We start from the raw sequence: 24791 nt of genomic DNA on the forward strand, positions 1-24791 counted from the left end.
ATAATCTTAAAACAGACCTTTCAACCGACTAAGACTTCACTTGGAAGGCAAGACTAGCATATTTATTTTTCAGTTGTTTATGTTGTGTTTTATCATAATGTTTTGGTCTGGCATTGAGGAAGGCCTGATGGGACACAGCCAAGGCAGCATATGTGATGGTGTTAGTTCAGAGCCAGCCTTGTGGGCTTTCTTATTGCCAGCTGTTGGTATTTAAGTATGCCAAGAGATTGATCAACTAAAAACAATACTGTGCCCCTGTGGGGGTCAGTGAACTTGTGTTTGTGATAAATCTAAAATGGGACTTCTTTAGTTGACTGTTACACAGAATATCTGGCTTTATCTCAGCTATATTAAAATAAAACTTTTTTGGTACTTAGTAAGCCTTATAAAAACCAACTAATTGTTTTTGTTTTGTTTTTAATTTAAGAGCTAAGTTTTCTGACCTTCCCTCGGTGTGAACTATTCTCAAGGCCTCTAAGGCCCATCATGCCCATTAGATTCTATATAGACCATACTAAAGATGAAAGTGGTTTTTGTTTGGTTGCTTTTGCTTTAGGAGACAGTTATTTTAATTTGGTGAAAGTACCATAACAACTTTTTAAAAGAATTTAGGTAGTATGATATATCTTAGATGGTTTTGCTTTTGTATCTCTCATTATGAAAAAATTACCTGGAGGTAGGCAGTAAAAGATCAAATAATGGTAGTCCTTTGTGGAGTAGCCAACAAGTTTTATAGTAGACACTACTTTCTGTTTGCCTGTTTCATAAGCACATGTGACTGTCTGCCTTTGGAGCAGGAAGCACTGTGTCTTTAAAAGCAGTGACAACTGTATCCTGCTCTGAAACCTGGCTGGTATCAGGTATCAGACCTGGAGTAGGTCTGAAATGTTTCCTGCCATATTGTAACAAGTGGGCAAATAACAAATAAAAAGTTGTGACTCATTGCCTTTCTCATCTCTGCATCCCTAAGAAAGTAATGATTAGAAGAAATTATTGTATTATCAGTTGTATGTTTAGCTTTAGAGTCTTTTAAACAGATGAGTGGCAGTGATAACAAAGTCCTCTTACTGCTTTGCAAACTCTATTCTACCATTCCTAGGCACTAACGTTTCCTGTCAGTGTATAAGCATGCATAATTTAGCCAGTATTTTAATATCAAGTTTATAACTATTATGTTGGCTTATATTGGGGCACATTCTGAATCAAATGCCATCAGTAGATTAATCAATATTCTCTTTTGCTCGACTTCATTCAATAATTGGGATACTTTTAAAATAGATATTTTCAGGCTGGGCATAGTAGTTCATGCCTGTAATCCCACACTTTGGGAGGCTGAGGCGGGTGGATTGCTTAAGGTCCAGGAGTTCAGGACTAGCCTAGGCAACATAGCAAGACCTCATCTCTACAAAAAATAAAAGCATTAGCCAGACATGGTAGTGTGTGCCTATGATTTCAGCACCTCAAGAGGCTGAGGAGGGAGAATCACTTGAGCCCAGGAGTTCGAGGCTGCAGTGAGCAATGAAACAAAATACAGCATTTTCAATTTAGGACAGCTAGAAAATGGTCCGCTTATAGAAACTCTATAACTATTTTGTTAAATTTGACTTAACATGACTTGATTAAAATTCTGAGAATAATGTAAATGGATGGAAAACTCATGTTTGAACAACAGAATCTGTATTTACATCTTATCAATTTGACAGTTATTCTGGAAGATTTACTGAATTTAAATGCCTATTTAAGCAAAATTATTTAATTCCCAAATATTTTAATGATAAAACCTTGTATGGTAAACAAAAACCTTCATTTTAGTTTCTAGCATTTGACAAAGACTTACTGTAAATAGATCAGATGTTGGGAAGTCTTAAAAGTCTTTCAGAAGTAAATAATATGTGTTATTTTATAAGTATTTATAAAGGTCACCTTTTTTAAGGAGACATAACTGTAATAAATCTACACACACAGAAAGGAACACTTTAATCATTTATATTTGAGTATTAGAAAACTTAACTTGTTTTGCTTGTTTCTTGCCTCACAGAATTTTTCCCTCCACATAAATTTTCTCTTAGTTCTTGGTTATTGGGTGTTTCAGATAATCAAGCTACTTCATAAGGACTGCAATGTCTGGAAATATTTTTTGAAATGTTTCAGGGTTTGGAGGAACATTGCTCCTCTTCCAATTCCCACCTAATCATGGAGTCACAAGAAGTGTGCAGACATTTTTCAGTGTAGTGTATATTCTTTAGCATCTCCTTTTATCTAAAGGGTTGTGTAAAATAAGTTACTTAGCATTCTGTGTCTTTCTTTGTAATGGTAATGTTAAATGGATAATGTAGGCTGGAGTTTTCTTTTCATTTTAACAGGAAATAATAGCAATTTATTTTGCATATGTAAGTCAAACTTTACTAAACATCATCTGAATGAATTGCCACAGTTTCCCTAAGAAGTTCTCTCTCCATGATATACAGATGAGAACACTGAAACCCAGATTAAATAATTTACCTAAGGTCACACAAGTTGTTTAATGGAGGGACCAGTATTTGTACTTGATCATTCTTATTTCAAAGCCCATATTCTTTTACACTGCACCATCTCCCTCTAGTAAATGTATGAAGTTCATTTCAACATTATATAACTTTTGTTTTTTTTTTTTTGCGACAGAGTTTCACTCTTGTTACCCAGGCTGGAGTGCAGTGGTGCAATCTCAGCTCACTGCAACCTCCGCCTCCCCGGTTCAAGCGACTCTCCTGCCTCAGCCTCCCGAGTAGCTGGGATTACATGTATGCACCACCACACCCAACTAATTTTTTTGTATTTTTAGTAGAGACGAGTTTTCTTCATGTTGGTCAGGCTGGTCTCAAACTCCCAACCTCAGGTGATTCACCTGCCTCGGCCTCCCAAAGTACTGGAATTATAGGCATGAGCCACTGTGCCTGGACTATATAACTTTTATTAGAAGATTCTGTCTGAGCACTATGGCTCACACCTGTAATTCCAACATTTTGAGAGGCCAAGGTGGGAGGATTGTTTGAACCCAGGAATCCAACACCAGCCTGGGCAACACAGTAAGACCTCGTCTCTGCAAAAAAAATCAAAAACTTAGCCAGGCATGGTGGCATGCACCTGTAGTCCTAGCTACTCTGGAGGTTGAGGTGGTAGGATCACTTGAGCCCAGGAGGTCAAGGCTGTAGTGAGCTGTGTTTGTGCCACTGGACTGTAGCCTGGGTGACAGAGCGAGACCCTGTCTCAAAAAAAAAAACAAAACAAAAAGAAGATTGTCATATTGTTAGTAATTTCAGGTTCCATTCTGTCTTCTAGGTCAGAGATATTTCTCGAATGCATCTCAGTGTAGGGTAGCATCAAATGAAGATAATGCCCACAGAAAAAAGTAAATGGTAACTTACCTCCCCTTCAAAATGATCTCTAAATAAAACTGCTGCCATAATTTGTGTTGTAAAATCCTACATCATTATACACTGACCAGTAACCAAGACAGAGGATAGAGAAATGTCCCATGGTCCCACTGTTGCCTAGGTTTAGGAGTGGCTTATAGCTACATCATGAATTAACTGGAGGAAGGGGAAGGGAAAGAAGAGGGAACCTCAGGTAGCTTTAGTGTTTTCCTCTAAGTAGCATAGCTATAATTGGTAGATCAAAAGGATTACTTTTATTAACCCTTGAGTTGGTAATCACTTTATATTGTGGCAGGGAAAAAAGAAAAATGTTTGCACTACCTCAGTAAAGTTCAGGAAATCATGGCTCCCTTAAAACCATGTATCAGGCCTGGCACAGTGGCTCATGCCTGTAATCCGAACATTTTGTAAGGCCAAGGTGGGAGGATTACTTAAGGCCACAAGTTAGAGACCAGCCTGGGCACAAAAGCTATTATAGACCCCATCTCTACAAAAAAAATTTAAAAATTAGCCTGATGTGATGACACATACCTATAATCCCAGCTACTTGAGAGCTGAGGCCAGAGGATCGCTAGAGCCCAGGAATTCAAAGCTACAGTGAGCCACAATCACACCACTACCCTCCAGCCTGGGTGACAGGGCAAGACTCTGTCTCAAAAAAATACAATATAATTCACTACCCTTCAGCCTGGGTGATAGGGCAAAAGGCTGTCTCAAAAAAATATATATATATATATATATGTGTGTGTGTGTGTGTGTGTTTGTTTGTATATATATACACACACACAATATATAAATGAAATATGTATCATATTGATAGAGAAGAGTTTCATTATCTGGCAGAGAAAGTTAGGATTTTTTTGAGTGTGTCTGAAGATGTGAATAGAGAAAAGGAGAGACTCCATTCTGCGTTAAAGCGCTACTTGATATATTGAAGGTAGATAGGGTCTACTTACATTATGTAAATGATTCTGATTTCTATCTCATTACGTGATATATAATATCATGTCGTTCTTTGGGTTGTCATCATTGTACATCCAAATATGCAGCGATGTAGCTTTGTTTTTCCTCAGGGGTTCTCAGTATGATGTCAAGTGTTTATATCTTCAAATTATTTGAAATTTTCTTCTGCAGTCTATAGGTTTCTATAATATATAGGGATAAGGAATTGAGTAGTTCAGACTCCCTTTGAAAACTGTAGAAAAGCTTTCTGTCAGATCTTTCTTTTTTCTTCATATTCTCATTTTCACCCTCCCCACCCCAACTTTGAAGCATACATAATAGGTGTTGGTTTATTTTTTCCTCATGGAATCATGGGTAGTTTCATTGCAGCTCATCTCTTTCTGTTTGTTTCGTATAGGGCTGATAGTTCAGGACCATTCAGACCCCATGTTCAGTTCATATGCCTATAAGTCCCACTACCTACTGAATGAATCAAATCGTGCTGAGTTGATGAAATTACCTATGATTCCTTCTTCGTCAGCTTCCAAAAAGAAATGTGAGAAAGGTAATAATCAAAATAGTTTCTCTTGCTTTTATTTTTGCATTTCCTATTTTTTTCTCTTTCAATATAGGGGGGAAATGTATGCCTGTCAAGCACCATCTGTTGCTTTTGGTAAATTCTGCCTTGGTGGTTGTGACTGTGTCTTCATATGGCTGCACAATTATTAAAAAGGGCTTAAAATAATTCCATTATTGCAAATTTTTACTTATTCTTCCCTTGAATAAATTTTCACACATTTCATATTTATAAGTTATTAAAATAGGAAGACTAGGATTTTGGTCAGTATAAATATAGAATCATACTCTAAATGTTCTTTCTCTTTTTCCTGGTGTGAAACTATCATTCAAGTTGGAATAGAAAAGATAGGTTATAATTTATTACTAACTTTCAACTAAATAACAAGGTAGGTTGTTAAAAGAAGGAAACTAAGATACTGATACTTAAAAGGCTGCTTTTAGAATACATTCTGTCATTGTGCTTCTTAAATGTTTGGTTAAGATGCTATGAAAACTAGTTGCCCTTCCCTTAGGAAACATTGATGGGAAGCTGATGGGGGAGAATACCCCTAATACTGGATGCTGGAAGGTAGCCCAGCTGAATTGTTGATGGATAATTATCCACACAGTACCAAGAGCTAAATGTATATTTCTATTCTCCCGGTTAATTTAACCTATGGAAGAAAACTTTATATTACGTTTAGTTTTCCATAACCTACCTGTTATAAAAATGATTTAACAAAGATGTATTATTTGGGGAGTTATTATCCCACAGGGAAAAATAAATGAGCTTGAAAGTTGAAGGCCTTTTCCTATATACATTCCCATTATGATCTGGGGCCAGGTTCAGAAACTTTAAAGAAAACTTCACTCGTAACTAAATACACACACACACACACACACACACACACACACACACACACGGTGTATTTGAAATGGGCTTTTGAAAAAGTTGTGTTGCCTGTTTGATGTATCTTTGCTCTTTGTCAGACATCTGAAGTGGCAACTCATGACTAAAAGAAAGGACAACTAAGCAAGGTGGATTGATGAACATATTAGAAGTATTGATGAGAGTATTGGCTTTTTTGTTTTTTTCCCCCAATCAGATTATATCACCTTATTGATGATACTTCCAAAACATAAAATGAACATAGGTTTGACTTACTCCATAGTTATTCTGCCTGAGACATTTTAGGAAATGCTTTATTTTCCTACTGGTACCTGCATAAAATTAGATTAATTCAGTTGTTGCTTACTTTGTTTTCAGTACTCAGTATTAACTGTAACATGAATTGAAATTATTTTGAGCCCTCTTGTTTGCCTAGCTTGAACCATATCTTACTTCTCTTGCATCCTAGTTTTCTTGCATAGCACCAAGGTGGACCATTAATATTTTTATTTATTTATTTATTTATTTATTTATTTCCCTTGTGTATTTTAAACATTTTTATCATGTTGATTTTTCTCTGATGATTCTGGCTCTGTATTTCCTCTGAAATAAGACTTAAAATTAAGAAATATTCCATAATGTTAAAAATGGCTGGCCTGACTTTTCTACATCAGTGCTAATAATCACAGGTCCTCTAAAGCTGTTTGCAGACTTTTCTTCCTACTGGTCATTCCTTTCTGATGCAAAAAAATGAGTAATCTCTGCTTGCGAAAATGCTGACAAAAGCAAGAAAAAAATGAATAATCACATTTTACTTTAAATTTATAGAAGAATTCCCTACCTAAGTTTAGAGCACTTGAGCAACTGATCTCTAGGTTGGTGAATTGAACCAGTTAATCCATATTGAGATGTAATCCAAGGAAAAAAATCCTGATGATTGAAGTAAAAGCTTTTAAGCAGAGGAAATATAGCAATTTAATTCATCGTGGGTTGTATATGGATTTTCTTTTTGGTTTTATGTTAATCAGAAGTTTGAAAATATAGGAAGACAAGATTTTCTGGAAAATTGGTAGCAAGCCCTCAGAAGGTTGCAGCATGTGATTTGATAAAGTTGTATAGAGGGCTCTTACCTTTTTGCTTATGAGACTTTAAATCTTGGTACACTCATGGGTTATAGACCTGATTTTCCAATGAAAAGATCCATTTTTTGCAGTAAATGTCTTTATTATATTTTGTCTTCAGTGGTTAACCACATTCTCTGTCACGTATTAAAAACATATTAGAAACACCTAATTTCCTCCCAGAATTTCATATATCTTAGCATTTCAAACTATTTTGTTTGCCGCACCGGTTTTGGTCTCAATCCAGAGAGTATTTTATGTATCTAAAAGGAAAGAGTTTTGATAGGGAACTTGGAGGGAGCTCCTTGCATATGATACTTCATTCTATGCTGATAACTACTTAATTTTATGCTATAAAGCAGTGGTTCTCAATATAAAGTCAGAAGAGACTTATGTAAACAAAATTTTTGAACTGTGTTTGATATTTCAGAAAATCTAACAGAATTACACATTTGTACAGAATCAGGATGCATGAGTTTTTAAAATTTGGCTATGATTTTAACAATTTAATGTGATAATACTAGTTTTATTATTGGAATCAGAATCTCTGACTGGCAGTTTTATATTTCTTTGGCTAATAAAAATTGGAGAAATTGTTACTTTTAAAATGCAGATTTTGGCCAGGCATGGTGGCTCACGCCTGTAATCCCAGCACTTTGGGAGGCTGAGGCAGGAGGATTGCTTGAGGCCAGGAGTTCAAGACCAGCCTGGGCAAGATAGTGAGAGCCTGTCTCAAAATGTAATCTCTATATAGAGAGAGTATACACACACACACACACACACACACACACACACACACACACACACACAGGTGTTTTGGTTGTTGATAAAATATTTGAAATCATGTGGGTTCATGAGGAGGGAAAAGGGGATCCTTGGTGATGAAAAAATTGCAAACCACTGCTGTATAGCCTGTATATCTTCATCAAAAGGTAATGATAACATAATCATCAATTTGAGATTCTATGTTCCTTTTGCTTTTTCTTTATGGAAAGAGAAAAGTACTGATCAATCTATTGGCTGTTTTCTTTATTGCTAATTATATTGTAAAGGGATTTAGTTAACCGTGGCACTGGATTAAAATACAATGATGACTTGCTTTCTTACCTCTGAAGGAGAAAAGAAAGTTGGTACTTACATGTTTGAAAAACCTACTATCAAATCTACTTAGTCAAAAGATTTTATGCATCAATTTGGTCATATGTTAGGAGTTTAGCTTCTAAACTGATACCTCAATATCCCATAGTTTAAAGGAGTAAAGAATACATATGTGCTTTTGGTACTACTCAGAAGCTCTAAGTTTCTGGCCACTGAAACCCTGAAAAGTGGCTAAATATGTTTGTTTGCTATTTTAATCCATCACTGTAGATATGATTCAGTCCCTTTGTTATCTCCCCCCTAATTTGAATCAAATTTAATGTGCAGAAAAGGTAACTTTCTCCTTTTTCTTTCTTTTTCTCTCTCCTCTTTTCTCAGTTATTAAGACTGTTTATTTGTTTCAAGGTGGAAGATTGCTTTGCTGTGAATCGTGCCCAGCTTCCTTCCACCCGGAATGCCTGAGCATAGAAATGCCAGAAGGCTGCTGGAATTGTAATGACTGTAAAGCTGGCAAGAAACTACATTACAAGCAGATTGTTTGGGTCAAATTGGGAAATTACAGGCAAGTTTTTCCAAGGACAAAGAGGAAATATTCAGTCATTGTGCAGACCAGTTTCATAGTCTGGATGCAGAGTGACTCGGAGATAGATTAGGTAGACAGCATGGACCTACTTCCTTTAAAAAGAAGGAAAAGCACCATGTTTGAGTCTGGGTTCTTAAGGGGTTGGGAAGGTTATGTTCCTAATTCATTATTGATTTTCATTTTATTTTTCTTTGGGATTGGTGGGTTGACTGTTGTTTGTTTGAGCCAAGGCTGGAGTGCAGTGGTGTGATCTCGGCTCACTGCACCCTCCACCTGCTGACTCAAGCCATCCTCCCACCTGAGTCTCCAGAGTAGCTGGGATTACAAGCATACACCACCACGCCTGGCAAGTTTTTCGTATTTTTAGTAGAGATGATGTTTTGCCATATTGCCCAGTCTGGTCTCAAACTCATGAGTCAAGCTCTGTCCACCTCAGCCTCCCAAAATGCTGAGATTATAGGCGTGAGCCACCATGCTCACCAATGTTTGTTTTTAAGTTCTGAAAGCTGTTTTATACTAATGGACTATGTACTAATAGATTTTGGAATAAAAGGTCTTATATGGACAGTGGAGATAATTTTTTTCAAAAAACTTTAAATTTTTTTTATTTAAATTGAATAAATATAGTGAGATGGGAGGTGGTCTCACTATATTGCCCAGGCTGGTCTCAGACTCTTAGGCCCAAGTGATCCTCCTGCCTCAGCCTCCCAAAGTGCTAGGATTATGGGAATGAGCCACCACACTTGGCCTGAGATGATATTTTCTTTGTGTCTTAGTTAGATATATGTTGATTTCTTATTTCTAATAAAATCAAGTTTATATTCTGGCCAAAATAGCTCTTTGCCCTTGAATCTGGTCCATTTTGTTCTAGCTGAAAGCCCTAAACCATCTGTAAAGAGAAAACATTTTAGAATTTAAGGGAGATTATTCCATTAAGAGGCTTAAGGGAATGAAGCAGGAAGTATGTGAGTACCATTATTTTAATAATACTTTCTTCTTTAAGGATTTTAACGAGCCTTCACTGAACAGGTATACTGATACAGTTTTAAAACTTGGCCAGGTACAGTGGTTTGTGCCTGTAATCCTAGCACTGTAGGAGGCTGGAGCGGGTAGATTGCTTGAGCTGAGGAGTTCAAGACCAGACTGGGCAACATGACAAAACCCTGTCTCTACAAAATATATAAATATTAGCTGGGCATAGTGGCGTGCCAGGTGTGGTAGCATCCTAGCTATTCGGGAGACTGAGTCTGGAGGATTGCTGGAGCCCAGGAGGTTAAGGCTGCAGTGAGCCATGATTGTGCCACTGTGCTCCAGGCTGGGCAACAGAGCAACACCCAGTCTCAAAAAAAAAAAACTTGAAAACTCTATATTTTGAGGCATGTATTTATCATTTTACTAAGAAAATAGATACTTTTCAAGATAGCACAATAGAGTTCTGCTTTTCAGTTAGAATCCTAGGTAAAATATATTTCTTTGTTTGTTTGCTTGTTGAGACAGAGTCTCGCTCTGTCACCCAGGCTGCAGTGATCTTGGCTCACTGCAGCCTCCACCTCCCAGGTTCAAGCGATTCTCCTGCCTCAGCCTCCCAAGTAGCTGGGATTACAGGCGCCTGATATCACGCCTGACTAATTTTTGTATTTTTAGTACAGATGGGTTTCATCTATGTTGGCCAGGCTCGTCTCGAACTCCTGATCTCAGCTGATCCACCCGCCTCAGCCTCCCAAAGTGCTGGGATTACAGGTGTGAGCTACCACATCTGGCTGTAAAATATATTTCTAGAAAATTTCAAACATATTGTAATTCTTTTAGCAAGAGCTATGTTCTCTCTCCCCCAGCCCCGCCCCGCTTTTTTTTTTTTTTTTGAGACAGAGTCTAGCTTTGTCACCAAGCTGGAGTGCAGTGGCATGATCTTGGCTCACCACAACCTCTGCCTCCCAGGTTCAAGTGATTCTCCTGCCTCAGCCTCCTGAGTAGCTGGGACTAGGCATGTGCCACCACACCCAGCTAATTTTTGTATTTTTAGTAGAGATGAGGTTTCACCATATTGGCCAGGTTGATCTTGAATTCCTGACCTCATGATCTGCCCACCTTGGCCTACCAAAGTGCTGGGATTACAGGCGTGCACCACTGCTCCCGGCCTATTCTCTCTCTTTTAAATATGCTACATGTTTACCTATTTAAATTTTAGAACTTCATTTTTAGCTGGGATCTGGGGTATTAAGATCAAAAGATCAAACCTCCCCCTATTTTTCTTGCTTTTGTAGTTTTTTTTTTTTTTTTTTTTTTTTTTTTTTTTTGAGATGGAATCTCGCTCTATCCCAGCCTGGAGTGCAGTGGCATGATCTCAGCTTGCTGCAACCTCTGCCTCCCGGGTTCAAGCAATTCTCCTGCTTAAGCCTTCCAAGTAGCTGGGATTACAGGCGTGCACCATCACGCCTGGCTAATTTTTGTATTTTTGGTAGAGACAGGGTTTTACCATGTTGACCAGGCTGGTCTTGAACTCCTGACCTCATGATCTGCCAGCCTTAGCCTCCCAAAGGGCTGGGATTACAGGTGTAAACCACCAAGCCCAGCCTCCCCTCATTTTTCAATATACAACAAAAACCCTCTAAGTTCTTTTTTAAAATTGACAATTTGAATACATAAATAATTTTATATTTTCTGACAAAAGATATCATAAAATGTTAAAAGGTTACTGTCAAACTGGAGGAAGATACTCGCTTTTCTACATTCAATAAGAAAACCCAAAAACCTCATTAGAAAAAGGGGCACAGAGAGAAAGATCCAATTTGTAAAAGATAGTAAATAGGAAATAAAGATGGGAAAATGCTCAGCCTCAGTAACAATAAATGCACATTAATACAGAGAAGTTTTTTTTCCCAATTAACAGATTGGCAAAGATTTAGAAGATTAATAATTTTGTGGCCAGTAAGGGCATGGAGATTTAAATGACTTCTTCCTCTAGGACAGTTGGACATCACATATCAAAACTGGAACTGTGTATACCCTTTGACCCAGCACTTCCGCTGAAATAAATTTATTTAAAAAAATGAATAATCAGGCAAAAATTTGTTTATAAGGGTATTTATTGCAGTATTATTTCAATCACAAATATTTAAATAATCCAAATAGTAGAGGATTTGTCAGATAATCATAGTGTATCCATGTTGTAGAATACTGTGAAGCCAATACAAGGATAATGCAGTCTATACAGTAACATGAAAAGCCATCCATGATATATAATGTGTTAATACATTTTTTTAAATTGTAGATGTAGATACATCGTTGTTTTCGGGGGTGTGTGTGTGTGTGTGTGTGTGTGTGTGTGTGTGTGTGTTTTGAGACGAGTCTTGCTGTGTCACCCAGGCTGCAGTGCAGTGGCGTGATCTCAGCTGACTGCAGCCTCCACCTCTCAGATTCAAGAGATTCTCCTGTCTCAGCCCCCCAAGTAGCTGGGATTATAGGCATATGCCATGATGCCCGGCTAACCTTTGAATTTTTAGTAGAGACGGGGTTTCACCATGTTGCCAGGCTGGTCTTGAACTCCTGACTTCAAGTGATCCGCCTGACACAGCCTCCTAAAGTGCTGGGATTACAGGCCTGATATATGTGTTTTTAATACCTGGAAAGAAATACATCTAATGTTAATAGTGTCAAGGATGAGATTACAAGGAGAAGCATTTTCACTTTTCTCTTATACATTTCTGGATTGTTTTAATTTTTAAAAGAACCTTATGCTGCTTTCATAATTGAAAAACATTTATCTTTCTGGTGTGGAGAAGGGTACACAGTTTGAAAATTAATACATTTAAGACTTTCCTAGATAAGAAATATCTAAAACAATGTAAGAAACCTTCAGATCTTCAAATAAACTTCAGAGTAATTTTTTAAAAGTTATAAATATGAAAATATCTTTGACTTATTTTAATACTTAAATTTTAATTACATTTTTTTAAAAAAACCAAAACAGTGCTCCAATTAAGTTCACAGTCCAATGAGATTTTATATCTAGGTCAGATTCTTCTTTATGTTTTGGAAAAACTTCCATCCATGAACTAATTCTTTTTTTTTTATTTTTATTTTTGGGACTGAATTTCACTCTTGTTGCCCAGCCTGGAATGCAGTGGCACAATCTCAGCTCACTGCAACTTCTGCCTCCCGAGTTCAATTGATTCTCCAGCCTCAGCCTCCCAAGTAGCTTGGATTATAGGCATGCGCCACCATGCCCAGCTAATTTTGTATTTTTGATACAGATGGGGTTGCTCTGCCCACCTTGGCCTCCCAAAGTGCTGGGATTACAGGCATCAGCCACTGCACCCAGCCCATGAACTAATTCTTAATGTATTTATTTCCAGTCAGTCCCAGTGGGCTGCATGAAGCTCTTTATTTTCAATAACTAGTTACTCCAATGTGTTGCTTCATGGGGGAAAATATGAGGACCTGGAAAAAACCCTGGCAGAATGTTTGCCTCTTCCTAACTGACATTAGTGAGGGCAGTAATTGTATACATATTTAATTCCCTTAAAATGGTTTAGAAATAAATAGAGCCTGCCCTAAGAATGAACCATATTGATCACAGAAAATGTGGTTTTTGTTTGGTTTACAATTTGAACATGGATTCTTACCCGTGTTTTTAATTGTTAGATGAACAGCAGGGTACCTTTCAGGTGACACTTACCAAGTTCTGTAATATAAATACGGGAGTGCAATCATGTCATCATGTATCTTCTCAATAATACAGTTATGTGTTAAAAATTGTTTTATTAGGCATATCTAAAATAAGAGATTAAAAAAATTAAATCTATGTATACTTACTACAAAAGCCCATGAGGTTGGCATCATTTAGTTCTTGATTTATCTGCTTGCTAGAAACTATCAGATTTCCTCACAGGTAGTTTCATTTAGTGACTGCTCTAGTATTCAGTTATCATAGCCTAAAACAGTTGTATTTTCATTCTGTCCTCTGTTCCATGTCTATTATGATCTAAGATGGATTAAATTCTGAAATACAAACTGATACAAAACCTAGTACATTTGACAAAGAGGTGACTAGAGACTGAATGCTGACTTGAATGGGAGTGGTCATTCTTTACTACAGCATCAGTTTATTCTCAAAATGATTCCACTGACTACTAGAAATCAACTGTTATACCTTGAAGGATAATCTTAGTATTAAGTTTGGGGGTGAAACATGACTTCTCTTTTCTTTTTTTTAAACCCCACCCATCGAAATGTAACTTTTCTAGGATTGAAATTAAGTTTGGAATATCATTGGGTAGTAGGTTCAGTATTATTTTATTATTACATTTTAGAACATATTTTCATGATATGTATTTTATAAATACAAAATAATTTTTAAAAGAAAGTAGATCAGGTGTTTAAGGCCTAATTTGTTTAGTCCGTGTGCACTATTTCATTAATTAATTTGTTAATTTTTTTAATGATATGTGACATTTTATGTTCTTAGAATCTGAATGAAAATTGCAAAATACAAAACCTTTTTTCCCTTCTGCCAACCTTGTAAATAGTGTGATTTCTTTTTTTGCCTTCTTAATCTAAAATTGCTTTTGTTTTCAGATGGTGGCCAGCAGAGATCTGCAACCCCAGGTCTGTGCCACTGAACATTCAGGGCCTTAAACATGACTTGGGGGACTTCCCTGTGTTCTTCTTTGGTTCTCATGACTACTACTGGGTACACCAGGGCAGAGTGTTCCCTTATGTTGAAGGAGACAAAAGCTTTGCTGAGGGGCAGACTAGTATTAACAAGACCTTCAAAAAAGGTAAGCTGGATGATGTTTACAGTGACTCAAAACTACAACTTCAGCGTTGGTTTCTCAACATCTTCTCACCTCTCTTTTCTGGTGTTAGAGAATTTTCACTAGGCATTATGATCCTCTGTCCATAAGCTTCCAGTCACATTAGAACCAGGTTTGAAATAGATTTCAATATTGTAGACTGTGCTGTGTATTTGAAAGGAATTTCTTCAGTGATCTTTATAAACACAGATTATTCTAGGAATAATCTTTTTTTTTTTTTTAAGTCAAAGTCTCAATCTGTTGTCCAGGCTGGAATGCAGTGGCACGATCATAGCTCACTGCACCCTTGAACTTCGGGGTAAACCAATCCTCTTGCCTCAGCCTCCCAAGTAGCTGGGCTACAGGTCCCCGCCATCATGCCTGGCTAACTTTTGTATTTTTATAAAGACAGGGTTTCACCATGTTGACCAGGCTGGTCTCGAACTCCCGGGCTCAAGCGATCTGCCCACCTCAGCCTTCCAAAGTGCTGGGATTACAGCTATGAGCCACCAAACTCAGCCTGAGAATAATCTTTTTAATCAAGTGAAGTTCCTTTGCCACAAAAGAGTACTAAAGACTTCCGTGAAAAGCCTTACAACTGCTTTTGCAATTGTAAAATTTGCCAGCAAGTTTGGCTTTCTGGTTAAGAGTAAAATGAATTTAAATCTAGTACAAGGCAAAAAGCTGCTCTTAGGGTCACTTGGAGACCTCTGATGATTGAAGTGGAGCTTCTTCCCTAAGGCAGCAGCATGCACAGAGCATAGTGTTCAGTGAGTTATATCCTATTTCATTGTTACCCCATCCTGGTGGTAAACAGTAACTTCCAGAAAATAATTTTAAAAAGAAAATCTCAGGCCAGATGCAAAGCATTGGGAAGGCAGTGTAAAACTACTATCCCATCAATTTTCGTTTGGTTTTTGGTATTTACATACTTTGCATTGTCTTATTGGCAGCACTGGAAGAAGCTGCAAAACGTTTCCAGGAGTTGAAAGCACAAAGAGAAAGTAAAGAAGCCCTAGAGATTGAAAAAAACTCAAGAAAACCCCCTCCCTACAAACACATCAAAGTAAGTCTTTATCTCTGGCGTGGGACTGTCAAATAAACTAAGAAAGTCTTTATTATGCAAACACTGGTATTTAATAGATGAGATGAAATGCATTGCTCTCTTAATGGTTAAAGACCCTTTGTGACTTGTGCAAACTTTTGCTAATTGTCAGTCTTCTGTAAAACAGAGCTCCTGTTGGAAGCATCAAATGGGAGCCATAGCTATTATTGCTGTGAAATCCTGTTCTTGTTCTACCAGGTTACCCTGCCACCAAATGAGAATATAGGTGTTTACTCCCTTTATTTCAGAGAACCCACAGACAAGCGTATTTTCTCTTGTTTTCAGTTATGAAATTTCCATCTAATGAAAGTAGAAATACCCAGGATAAATACGTGAAAATTCACTTGAGACTTTGATATTTTTGTCAACTAAATAGCAAGAGATGGTTATTTTTTTTTTATTTTTTTCTTTTTTTGAGACGGAGTTTCGCTCTTGTTACCCAGGCTGGAGTGCAATGGCACGATCTCGGCTCACCGCAACCTCCGCCTCCTGGGTTCAAGCAATTCTCCTGCCTTAGCCTCCTGAGTAGCTGGGACTACAGGCATGCGCCACCATGCCCAGCTAATTTTTGTATTTTTAGTAGAAACAGGGTTTCACCATGTTGACCAAGATGGTCTCAAACTCCTGACCTCGTGATCCGCCCGCCTCAGCCTCCCAAAGTGCTGGGATTATAGGCGTGAGCCACCGCGCCCGGCCAAGAGATGGATATTAATCTCAGCTTATTCATGGTGAAAGATAAAGAGCCTTTCTCGGAGTCTTACCACGAGGTAGTAGCATGGATGTTTTAGATGTTCCTGTTCATGTTGCCAGATGACTTACCTGCTGCCTCCCTCTCGTTTGTGATTTTGTTTTCTAGGCTAACAAAGTAATAGGAAAGGTGCAGATCCAGGTTGCTGACCTGTCAGAGATTCCCCGCTGTAACTGCAAGCCAGCTGATGAAAACCCTTGTGGCTTGGAATCAGAGTGTCTGAACAGAATGTTGCAGTACGAATGCCACCCGCAGGTGTGCCCAGCTGGAGATCGTTGTCAGAACCAGTGCTTTACGAAGAGGCTGTACCCTGATGCAGAGATCATCAAAACAGAGCGGAGAGGCTGGGGCCTCAGGACTAAAAGGAGCATTAAGAAGGTAGCAATGGGTTACCTGCTGCAAAAAAAAAAAAAAAAAAAAGGGTAGCATGGGATGGGGTTATGGGGCGCGGAAGAGACCAGAATCTGAGCCTTTTAGGAATGCTTCAATAGGGTGTAGTTCTAGGGATAAAATAAACAGGGACTTATGGTAAAATTTTGAATTTCCCATGTTGAGAGTTTGGTACTTCTTGAGCAGAGAGGAGTGGTAGGAAGAAGACAGTGATAAAATGTACTTAAACTCTGAGTATTTGACCAGTGGCTCGGCATAAAAAGGAGAGAGGGGGCCAGGCGCCGTGGCTCATACCTGTAATCCAAGCATCTTGGGAGGCCAAGGCAGGCGGATCACCTGAGGTCAGGAGTTCAAGACCAGCCTGGCCAACATGGTGAAACCCATCTCTACTACAAATACAAAAAATTAGCTGGACATGGTGGCGGGCAGCTGTAATTCCAGCTATTCGGGAGGCTGAGGCAGGAGAATCGCTTGAAAGTGAAGTTTGCAGTAAGCCAAGATTGTGCCATTGCACTCCAGCCTGGGCAACAAGAGCAAAACTCTGTCTCCAAAAAAAAAAGGGGGGGGGGAAGGAGAGAGGGAACACTGGTAATTTCTATGTGAAACAGTTTTTACTTATCTTTTTATTGTTTTAAAGACAGGGCCCCAATTCTGTTACCCATGCTGGAATACAGTGGTGTGTTCATAGCTCACTCAAGCCTTGAACTCCTGGGCTCAAGGTATCCTCCCACTTCAGCATCCCAAGTAGCTGGGGATGGTCTTACTATGTGGCCCAGGCTAGTCTCAAACTCCTGGACTCAAGTGATTCTTCTGCCTTGGTCTCCCAAAGTGCAGGAATTATAGGCATGAGCCACTGTGTCCAAACTAAAATTACTCTTGACATTTTTCTACCTTTTAAAAAAAATCAGCTTTGTAATTTAAAAATACCATCTAATGTAGTAAAGTCATACAGTACAATACAAAAAAAGATAGCAGAGTGAAATTCTTCCTTCATCCCTTCAGTTCTTCATCTCCTCATCAAAGATGACCATTGTTAATAGTTTCATGGGTAATCTTGTAGAACTTTTTCTATATAGTTATAAACAAACATATATGAAAATACAGAGTTTTTTTTTTTAGTGTTTTCTAAACATAAATATGATCAGACGTTGTTTTCTTCCCATTCACACACTATCATAAATACATTTGTGGCAGTACATATAGATTTTACTTCATTCTTTATAACAGTCTCATTTCAATCATAGTAAAGTACCATATTTATTTAATCTGTTTCCCAATAAGTAAATAAATAATTTAATCTATTTCCCAATAAATAAATAATTTAACCTATTTCTCAATAAATAAATACATAAATATTTTTAGATTTCATAATGAACATTCTTGGTCATCTACCTTTGTGCACCTATTTCTGTAGGTCAGATTGCTTGAAGTGAATTCAGTTATTCAGTACATGTTTATTAAGCTGCTTCCTATGTGGCAGGTAGTATTCTCGGCACTTGGAAAACAATAGTGAACAAGGCACATGAAGCCCTTACCTTAGTGGATCTGCTTGAGGAGACAGATAATAAACATATATATAATGCTGAGTGCCGCTAACTGCTGTAAATAAAAATAAAGTTGGAAAAGGGGCTAGCTGGTGACAGGGATTGCCCTTTTCAATTGATTGGCTCAGGGAGGCCGGAGGAGGTGCCATTCGCCCTGTGTGTAGTAGAAAGCCACGCAGGTGTATGCAGAAGAAGAGCAAGTCAGACTGGAGGCAAACAGCTATAAAGGCTGCAGCATGCTCCAGAACAGCAAGGAAGCTCTGTGCCTGGGGAGGAGTCACAGGAGAGGAGAGAGAGGAGCTGCGGGGAGAAGGGCAGCCACTGTGGCTAGATAAGATGGGGCTTTACTGGCCATATCCGCCATGGGATGGGGAATGTCTGGAGGATTTTACTAGGGAGTGACTTGATCTGATTTGATCTATTAGTTTTCTATTGCCACATACAAATATTACCACAAAGTTAGCAAATTAAGATACAACACACATTTTATTATCTCTCAGTTAATATGGGTCAGGAATCCAGGCAATCCTTAACTGGGTCCTCTACCGAAGGTCTCACCAAGTAGTAATCAAGGTGCTGACTGTGGCTGGGTTCTCCTCTATGGCTGGACTAGGGAAGGATCTGCTTCCCTGCTTGCACGGTTGTTGGCAGAACTCCATTCTCTAGCTATAGGACTGAGAGACTCTGGTTGTTTTTGTTTTGGAGTGTGTTTGTTTGTTTGTTTGTTTTGTTGTTGGCCAGGAGCTGCTCTCGGCCTCCAGAGGCTGCCCACAGTTCCTTGCCAGATGGAATTCCCAGCATGGCCACTTGCATCTTTACAGGCAGCAGGGGTGAGACACTACAGGAAGATAGACACTAAAGTCTTAGGTCATAAAGTCACATAATCACCCCCTCACCCACGCCATATTCTGTTGGTTAGAAGCTAATCACAGGTTCTGCTCACATGCAGCAAGGGAGGGGGCAACACAATGGCATGAACACCAGCAGGCAGGTGTCACATGGGCCACCTGAGAGTCTGTGTGCCACACTTGGGTTTTGAAAGGATAACTGTGGCTGTGCTATGGAGAACTTATGATATGGAGGCAAGAGTGATGAAAGGGAGACCATTAGTCACCCAGGAGAAGGACGATGGTAATGTGGAACCACTGGGGTTGTAGTTGAGCCAAGAGGGAAGTGGTTGGATTTCTGACATTGTGAAGGTAGAGCCAACAGGATTTGCTGATGTATTGATATGTGGATTGGACTGCTTGGGCAAAGGCCAACTACATCTAAAACATCATTGTATAATGCAAAATGTTTTATATAAATTCAGTGCCATGTTATCATATATACAATTTTTTGCCTATGATTTCACAGGAGTTCATGGGGCCATCCTGAAATCCATCCACTTTAATATTGTGTTAACACCTTTTAATAGTAGTTGCACTTATTCTAAAATGTGTTGTAAGATAACATTAAATTAATAATATAATCAAGAGAATAAAATACAATCTTGATTTTCCTGCTCTTTAGCACCTGAGGGATTGCTGATGTAAGACAATTGGTCTTTTACAAAATAGCTAGAAATATACAATCATTGAAAAGTGTAATCATACAGACATTATAGCAACATGAAAAAGTTATTTGGTGCATTTGCAGGAAAGAAGCCCAATATGAAATGGAATGTGTGTGTCAGTCCCCGTTTTTCTACATAGAACAGATTCCTGAAAATGTATGCCAGTCAAACTAGGGACTTCTTGTTAGGAAGTTGTTTCTTTCTCAGAAAAAAATTTAAGGTATTAAATATTCAGTTACAGCCTTTTTGCTGCAGTCTTTAAGGACAGATCTGTAGCATTTTTTAAGTTACTGAATTTGTTACAATTTTTTGTTCACAATTGAATTCACAATTAATGGTTTTTAAGTCTAGTAAGCAACTCTTTGAGGTTAAAGATCTGTCACTTTTAGGACATCTGAAACATTTCCGTCTTTATTTACAGTGATAACAAGTTTGAGACTTGCTCTCCTCATATTTGATAACAGCACTTAATTTTTGTATATTTACTCATTTTCATAGACTAGTAAGTATAAACCATGATTAAGCTTTTAAAGTCACAAAACTATTTCTTCAAATGAAATCTTACCTTGAATCCCAATGTGTGAAAAAAGAAGTAGTAGAGCTGATTTGGTTGAAATTCTCCTCTATAGTTTCCTCTAAAGAAAATTTGCCCTAAGCCAGGCGGAGTGGCTCACTAATTCCAGCACTTTGGGAGGCCGAGGCGGGTGGATCACTTGAGGTCAGGAGATCGAGACTAGCTTGACCAACATGGTGAAACACCATCTGTACTAAAAATATACAATTTGGGAGGCTGAGACAGGAGAATCACTTACTCGGGAGGTGGAGGTTTCAGTGAGCCAAGATCGTGCCATTGCACTCCAGCATGGACAACAAGAGTGAAACTCAGTCTCAAAAAAGAAAAAGAAGGCCAGGCATGGTGGCTCATGCCTGTAATCTAAGCACTTTGGAGGCCAAGGCAGGTGGATCACCTGAGGTCGGGAGTTCAAGACCAGCCTGACCAACATGGTGAAACCCCATCTTTAAAAAAAAAGAAAAAGGCCAGGTGTGGTGGCTCACGCCTGTAATCCCAGCACTTTGGGAGGCCAAGGTGGGCAGATCACAAGGTCAGGAGTTTGAGACCAGCCTGGCCAAGATGGTGAAACTCGTCTCTACTAAAAATATTTTTTTAAAAATTAGCCAGGCATGGTGGCATGCGCCCGTAATCCCAGCTACTCAGGAGGCTGAGGCGGAAGAATTATTTGACCCGTGGAAGTAGAGGTTGCAGTGAGCAGAGATTGTGCCATTGCATTCCAGCCCGGGTGACAAAGCAAGACTTCGTCTCAAAAAAATAAAAAAAGGGAAAAAAAAGAAAATTAGCCCTAACATCATCAAGTATAGTAACAGTAGGTGCAGCCAAGAGGGCAGTACGATCTTCTGCTACCCTTCAGTATCATATCACAGTGCAAAATGATGCTCATCAGCTGATGACAAAATCCAAATTAGATACAGGAAAAGCCGTTTGAGGCTGATAGGTTCAAAATGTCCATGTCCTTTGTGAGAAAGGACTGGAAGGAAAAAGTGAAAGAAATTAACTTTATGGTGCTGCAGTTACAGATGAATTTTATTTTTTTCCCTTGAAACAGAGTCTTGCTCTGTCACCCAGGCTGGAGTGCAGTACAGTCACAGCTCACTGCAGCCTTGAACTCTTGGGCTCAAGTGATCCTCCTGCCTCAGCATCCCGAGTAGTTGGGACCACAGACATGCACCACCATACCTGGCTGATATTTTTTATTTTTTGTACAGATGGGGTCTCGCTGTGTTGCCCAGGCTGATCTCAGACTCCTGGCTCAAGCAGTGCTTCTGCCTCAGCCTCCTAAAGTGCTAGGATTATAGGCATGAACCACCACACCTGGCCTGTTTTTGTTTTTCTAACTGAATTCCTTGTCATAGCTTATACAGTAGATAAAAATGGGAGAGAGAAAAAGCCAGAGGTCACCTCTGGTGGTGACTGCTCTACAGCTGAAACAGTATGTAGCTCCGAGAAGTAAACTGGTGCTCCTCACCGAGCTCATTCTCCCCATGCTGCCAAGGAAGAGGCAGGGAAGTTCGGGCCCTTCTAGTTTAACCATTCATTTCTTTTCTCTTTATTATAGAGTAATATTTGTTTATCAACAGATAAAGATTAATTTTTAAAACCATTGGCTTATGTTCTAAATAATTTTCCACAATCAGAAAAAGTGATGCAGTACTTCTCTTCAGATATTGACTACCAATAGTTCTGTAATACTAAGAGCTGTGAGAAAGGCTAGTGGAAATTTGTGAGGTGGGGGAGGGTGGGAGAATGGGACAGAAATCTGATAAAATTAGCCAATTCATTTTTGTTTTTCAAGACATTTATTTTCCTCCAAAGTATATTAGTAAGACTGGCAAATCCTTATAGAGAACGTTGACCTAGATTGAATCAGCAAAACTTCTGAAGTGAAAGGTTAATGATAATGTAATTATAAACACAAAATGTTGAATGTACAGTATTTACTCTTATTTTAAAAGGAGCTTATCACTGTTATCACTGTATGCCTGTTAGAACAGCTAAAATGATAAATAGTGGCAATCCCAGATGCAGGCAGGGACATGGAGAAAGTGGATTTCATGAACTGCTAGTGGGAGAATCCGACAGGACAGCAACTCTGGACAGAGTTTGGCAGTTTCCTTAATAAAGAAACATACACTCACCATTTGGTGCAGCAGACACACTCCTGGCCATTTATCCAGAAAGACGAAAATCTATGTCCACGAAAACGTTCACCAGAACGTTCATGGAAGCTTTATTTGTAAAGCCAAAATCTGGTAAGAGTCCAAATGTTCTTCCACGATGAATGGCTAAACAAACGGCAGTGGTACATCCACACTGTGGAACACGACTCAGAGACTGAAAAAGAACAAATTGTTGATACACTCAGTACCTTGGGTGGATCTCAAAGGAATTTGCCTGAGTTTTTTTCTTTAAAGCCAATCTCAAAAGGTTCTGTACTATATCATTCCATTATAAAACCTTCTTGAAATAACAAAATTCTAGAGATGGAGAACAGATGAGTGATTGCCAGAAGTTAGGATGGGATGAGTGGAGGAAGGATGGAGGAAGGGTGTGATCATAAAGGAGTCAGTGTCACAAGGAATCTCTGTGGTGAGGCACCAGTTCTGTATCTTGATTGCAGTGGTGATTACATGATTCTATGCCTGCTAAAACTGCATAGAACTATATACACACACAAATGTATGCAGGTAATTTTGATAGTCTGGATTAGACCAAGTCAGATTTCTGGTTTTGATATTGTACTGTAGTTATGTCAGATGTTACCATTGGGAGAAACTGAGTGAATGTTACCAAGATTTCCCATATACTATTTTTGTCACTTCCTCTGAATGTCAGTAATTACTTCAAAAGAAGCTTAGAAACAGAGCTCACTTGTTTCAGATTCAGATCTCTTCCAGGTCTTACCCCGAAACCCGCATAGCCACAAACTAGTAAAGTCTGTCATAATATAGCTTCAAAGGCTAGAGCTAGCTTTATCCCTAAACCCAGCAATGCACCACATGTTGTCACTTGGACTATAAAAACAGTCTTGTCAGCACAAAAAGGCAAGCAGATTGTCACCTTATGAAGCGCTTATACCAGAAAAATAATGCCACTTGAATGCCCATGAATAAATAGCCATTTCTTTCTAGGCTTGAAGTTGTATTTTAGGGTTCTCTTTAATTATCTTGGGTTATACATGTATTGTTAAGCAATGCTTTATATAATACACTGATTTTAAGTTACATATTGCACATTTCTCACCAGGGTGAATTTGTAAATGAATACGTCGGTGAATTAATTGATGAAGAAGAATGCAGATTGCGAATCAAGCGAGCCCACGAGAACAGTGTAACTAATTTTTATATGTTAACTGTTACCAAGGTAAAATTGCTTTTTTTTTTGTAAGAAAAAGGGATTTTTGTTTTTGTTTCATAGTCTTAATTTGAACTCAGTTTCTTTTAATTTGATTTTTCGTCAGGCAGATCATAATGATTTGCAGTAGCTAGTGTAGTGCCTACTATAATGTGCTAATTACACCAGAGTACAAAATGAATGATTACTGAAGTCTTGTACATGTCATGTGAGAACACACTGAGGGAAAATAAAACCAGGAGCAGGGTTAACATATCTGGATTTAGTCTGAACTCTTTGTCAAAAACGTCCTGGGCATTATTTTCTTTATTACTGAAGTAGAGAATCAGCTCTCTGATTCTAAGTTATAAACAACCATTACTAAAGTTCTGCAGTAGCCAAAACTCCAAATTGTTCTGTATATTAACACTTTTTGGTGGGGCGTGGTGGCTCACGCCTGTAATCTCAATACTTTGGGAAGCTGAGAAGAGACGATCACAGGAGCCCAGGAGTTTGAGACCGGCCTGTACGACATAGGAAGACCCTGTCTCTACAAAAAATAAAAATAAAGTTAGCCAGGCATGGTGGCATGTGCCTGTGGTCCCAGCGCTTCAGGAGGCCAAGGTGGGAGGATCACTTGAGCCCAGAAGGTCAAGGCTGTAGTGAGCTATGATCGTACCACTGCATTATTCCCACTTGGGCAACAGAGCAAGACCCTGTCTCAAAAAAAAAAAAAAAAGAAGAAGAAAGAAAGGAAAATAATGAGTGTTGTCATAAGAAAAATGACAGTATTTATCAGCAGCATGAAAAAAAAAAGAAAAATGACAGTAAAACTGCTAGTTTAATCCCTGTAGTCATAAGACCTATTTGATACACTTACATCCATTATCTCAGTTAATTTTTTTGTCAGTTCTCTGATTTACAGAGGACGAGAAACTGACGTCCAGCCATGATAAGTGATTTGTTGACTATTTCGTTACAGTTTTAAGAACCAAGACTAGTACCCATATTTCCTGTGTTCCAGGCTATCACATCTCTAAAACTGAGATTCAGAATATCATTAAAGTAAGAAATAGAGCTTAAAAGTATTTTAACTGATATTTCATTGTTTGAAAGTTTTACAACTTTCATAAACATGTTTCA

General features: G+C 38.5%; 1 protein-coding gene across 8 annotated transcripts in view; it reads left to right on the forward strand.

Annotated features, from left to right (window-relative positions):
• Nucleotides 1-24791, forward strand: part of NSD3 (nuclear receptor binding SET domain protein 3) — a 112689-nt gene that overhangs the window by 82908 nt on the left and 4990 nt on the right. For 4 of the 8 annotated variants that reach the window (XM_012475948.2, XM_012475947.3, XM_012475946.2 and 1 more), the window contains exons 15-20: nt 4774-4920; nt 8400-8583; nt 14182-14384; nt 15353-15465; nt 16361-16630; nt 23562-23678. In XM_012475948.2, coding sequence (XP_012331371.2) covers nt 4774-4920; nt 8400-8583; nt 14182-14384; nt 15353-15465; nt 16361-16630; nt 23562-23678 — 1034 coding nt within the window. The remainder of the gene's footprint in view (nt 1-4773; nt 4921-8399; nt 8584-14181; nt 14385-15352; nt 15466-16360; nt 16631-23561; nt 23679-24791) is intronic. The other 4 variants (XM_012475952.2, XM_064368665.1, XM_012475953.2 and 1 more) reach the window with 4 other exon arrangements.

This window comes from Aotus nancymaae, unplaced genomic scaffold (genome assembly GCF_030222135.1).
Source record: "Aotus nancymaae isolate 86718 unplaced genomic scaffold, 86718_ANA_hifiasm-v0.15.2.pri h1tg000079l, whole genome shotgun sequence".
NCBI lineage: Eukaryota > Metazoa > Chordata > Mammalia > Primates > Aotidae > Aotus > Aotus nancymaae.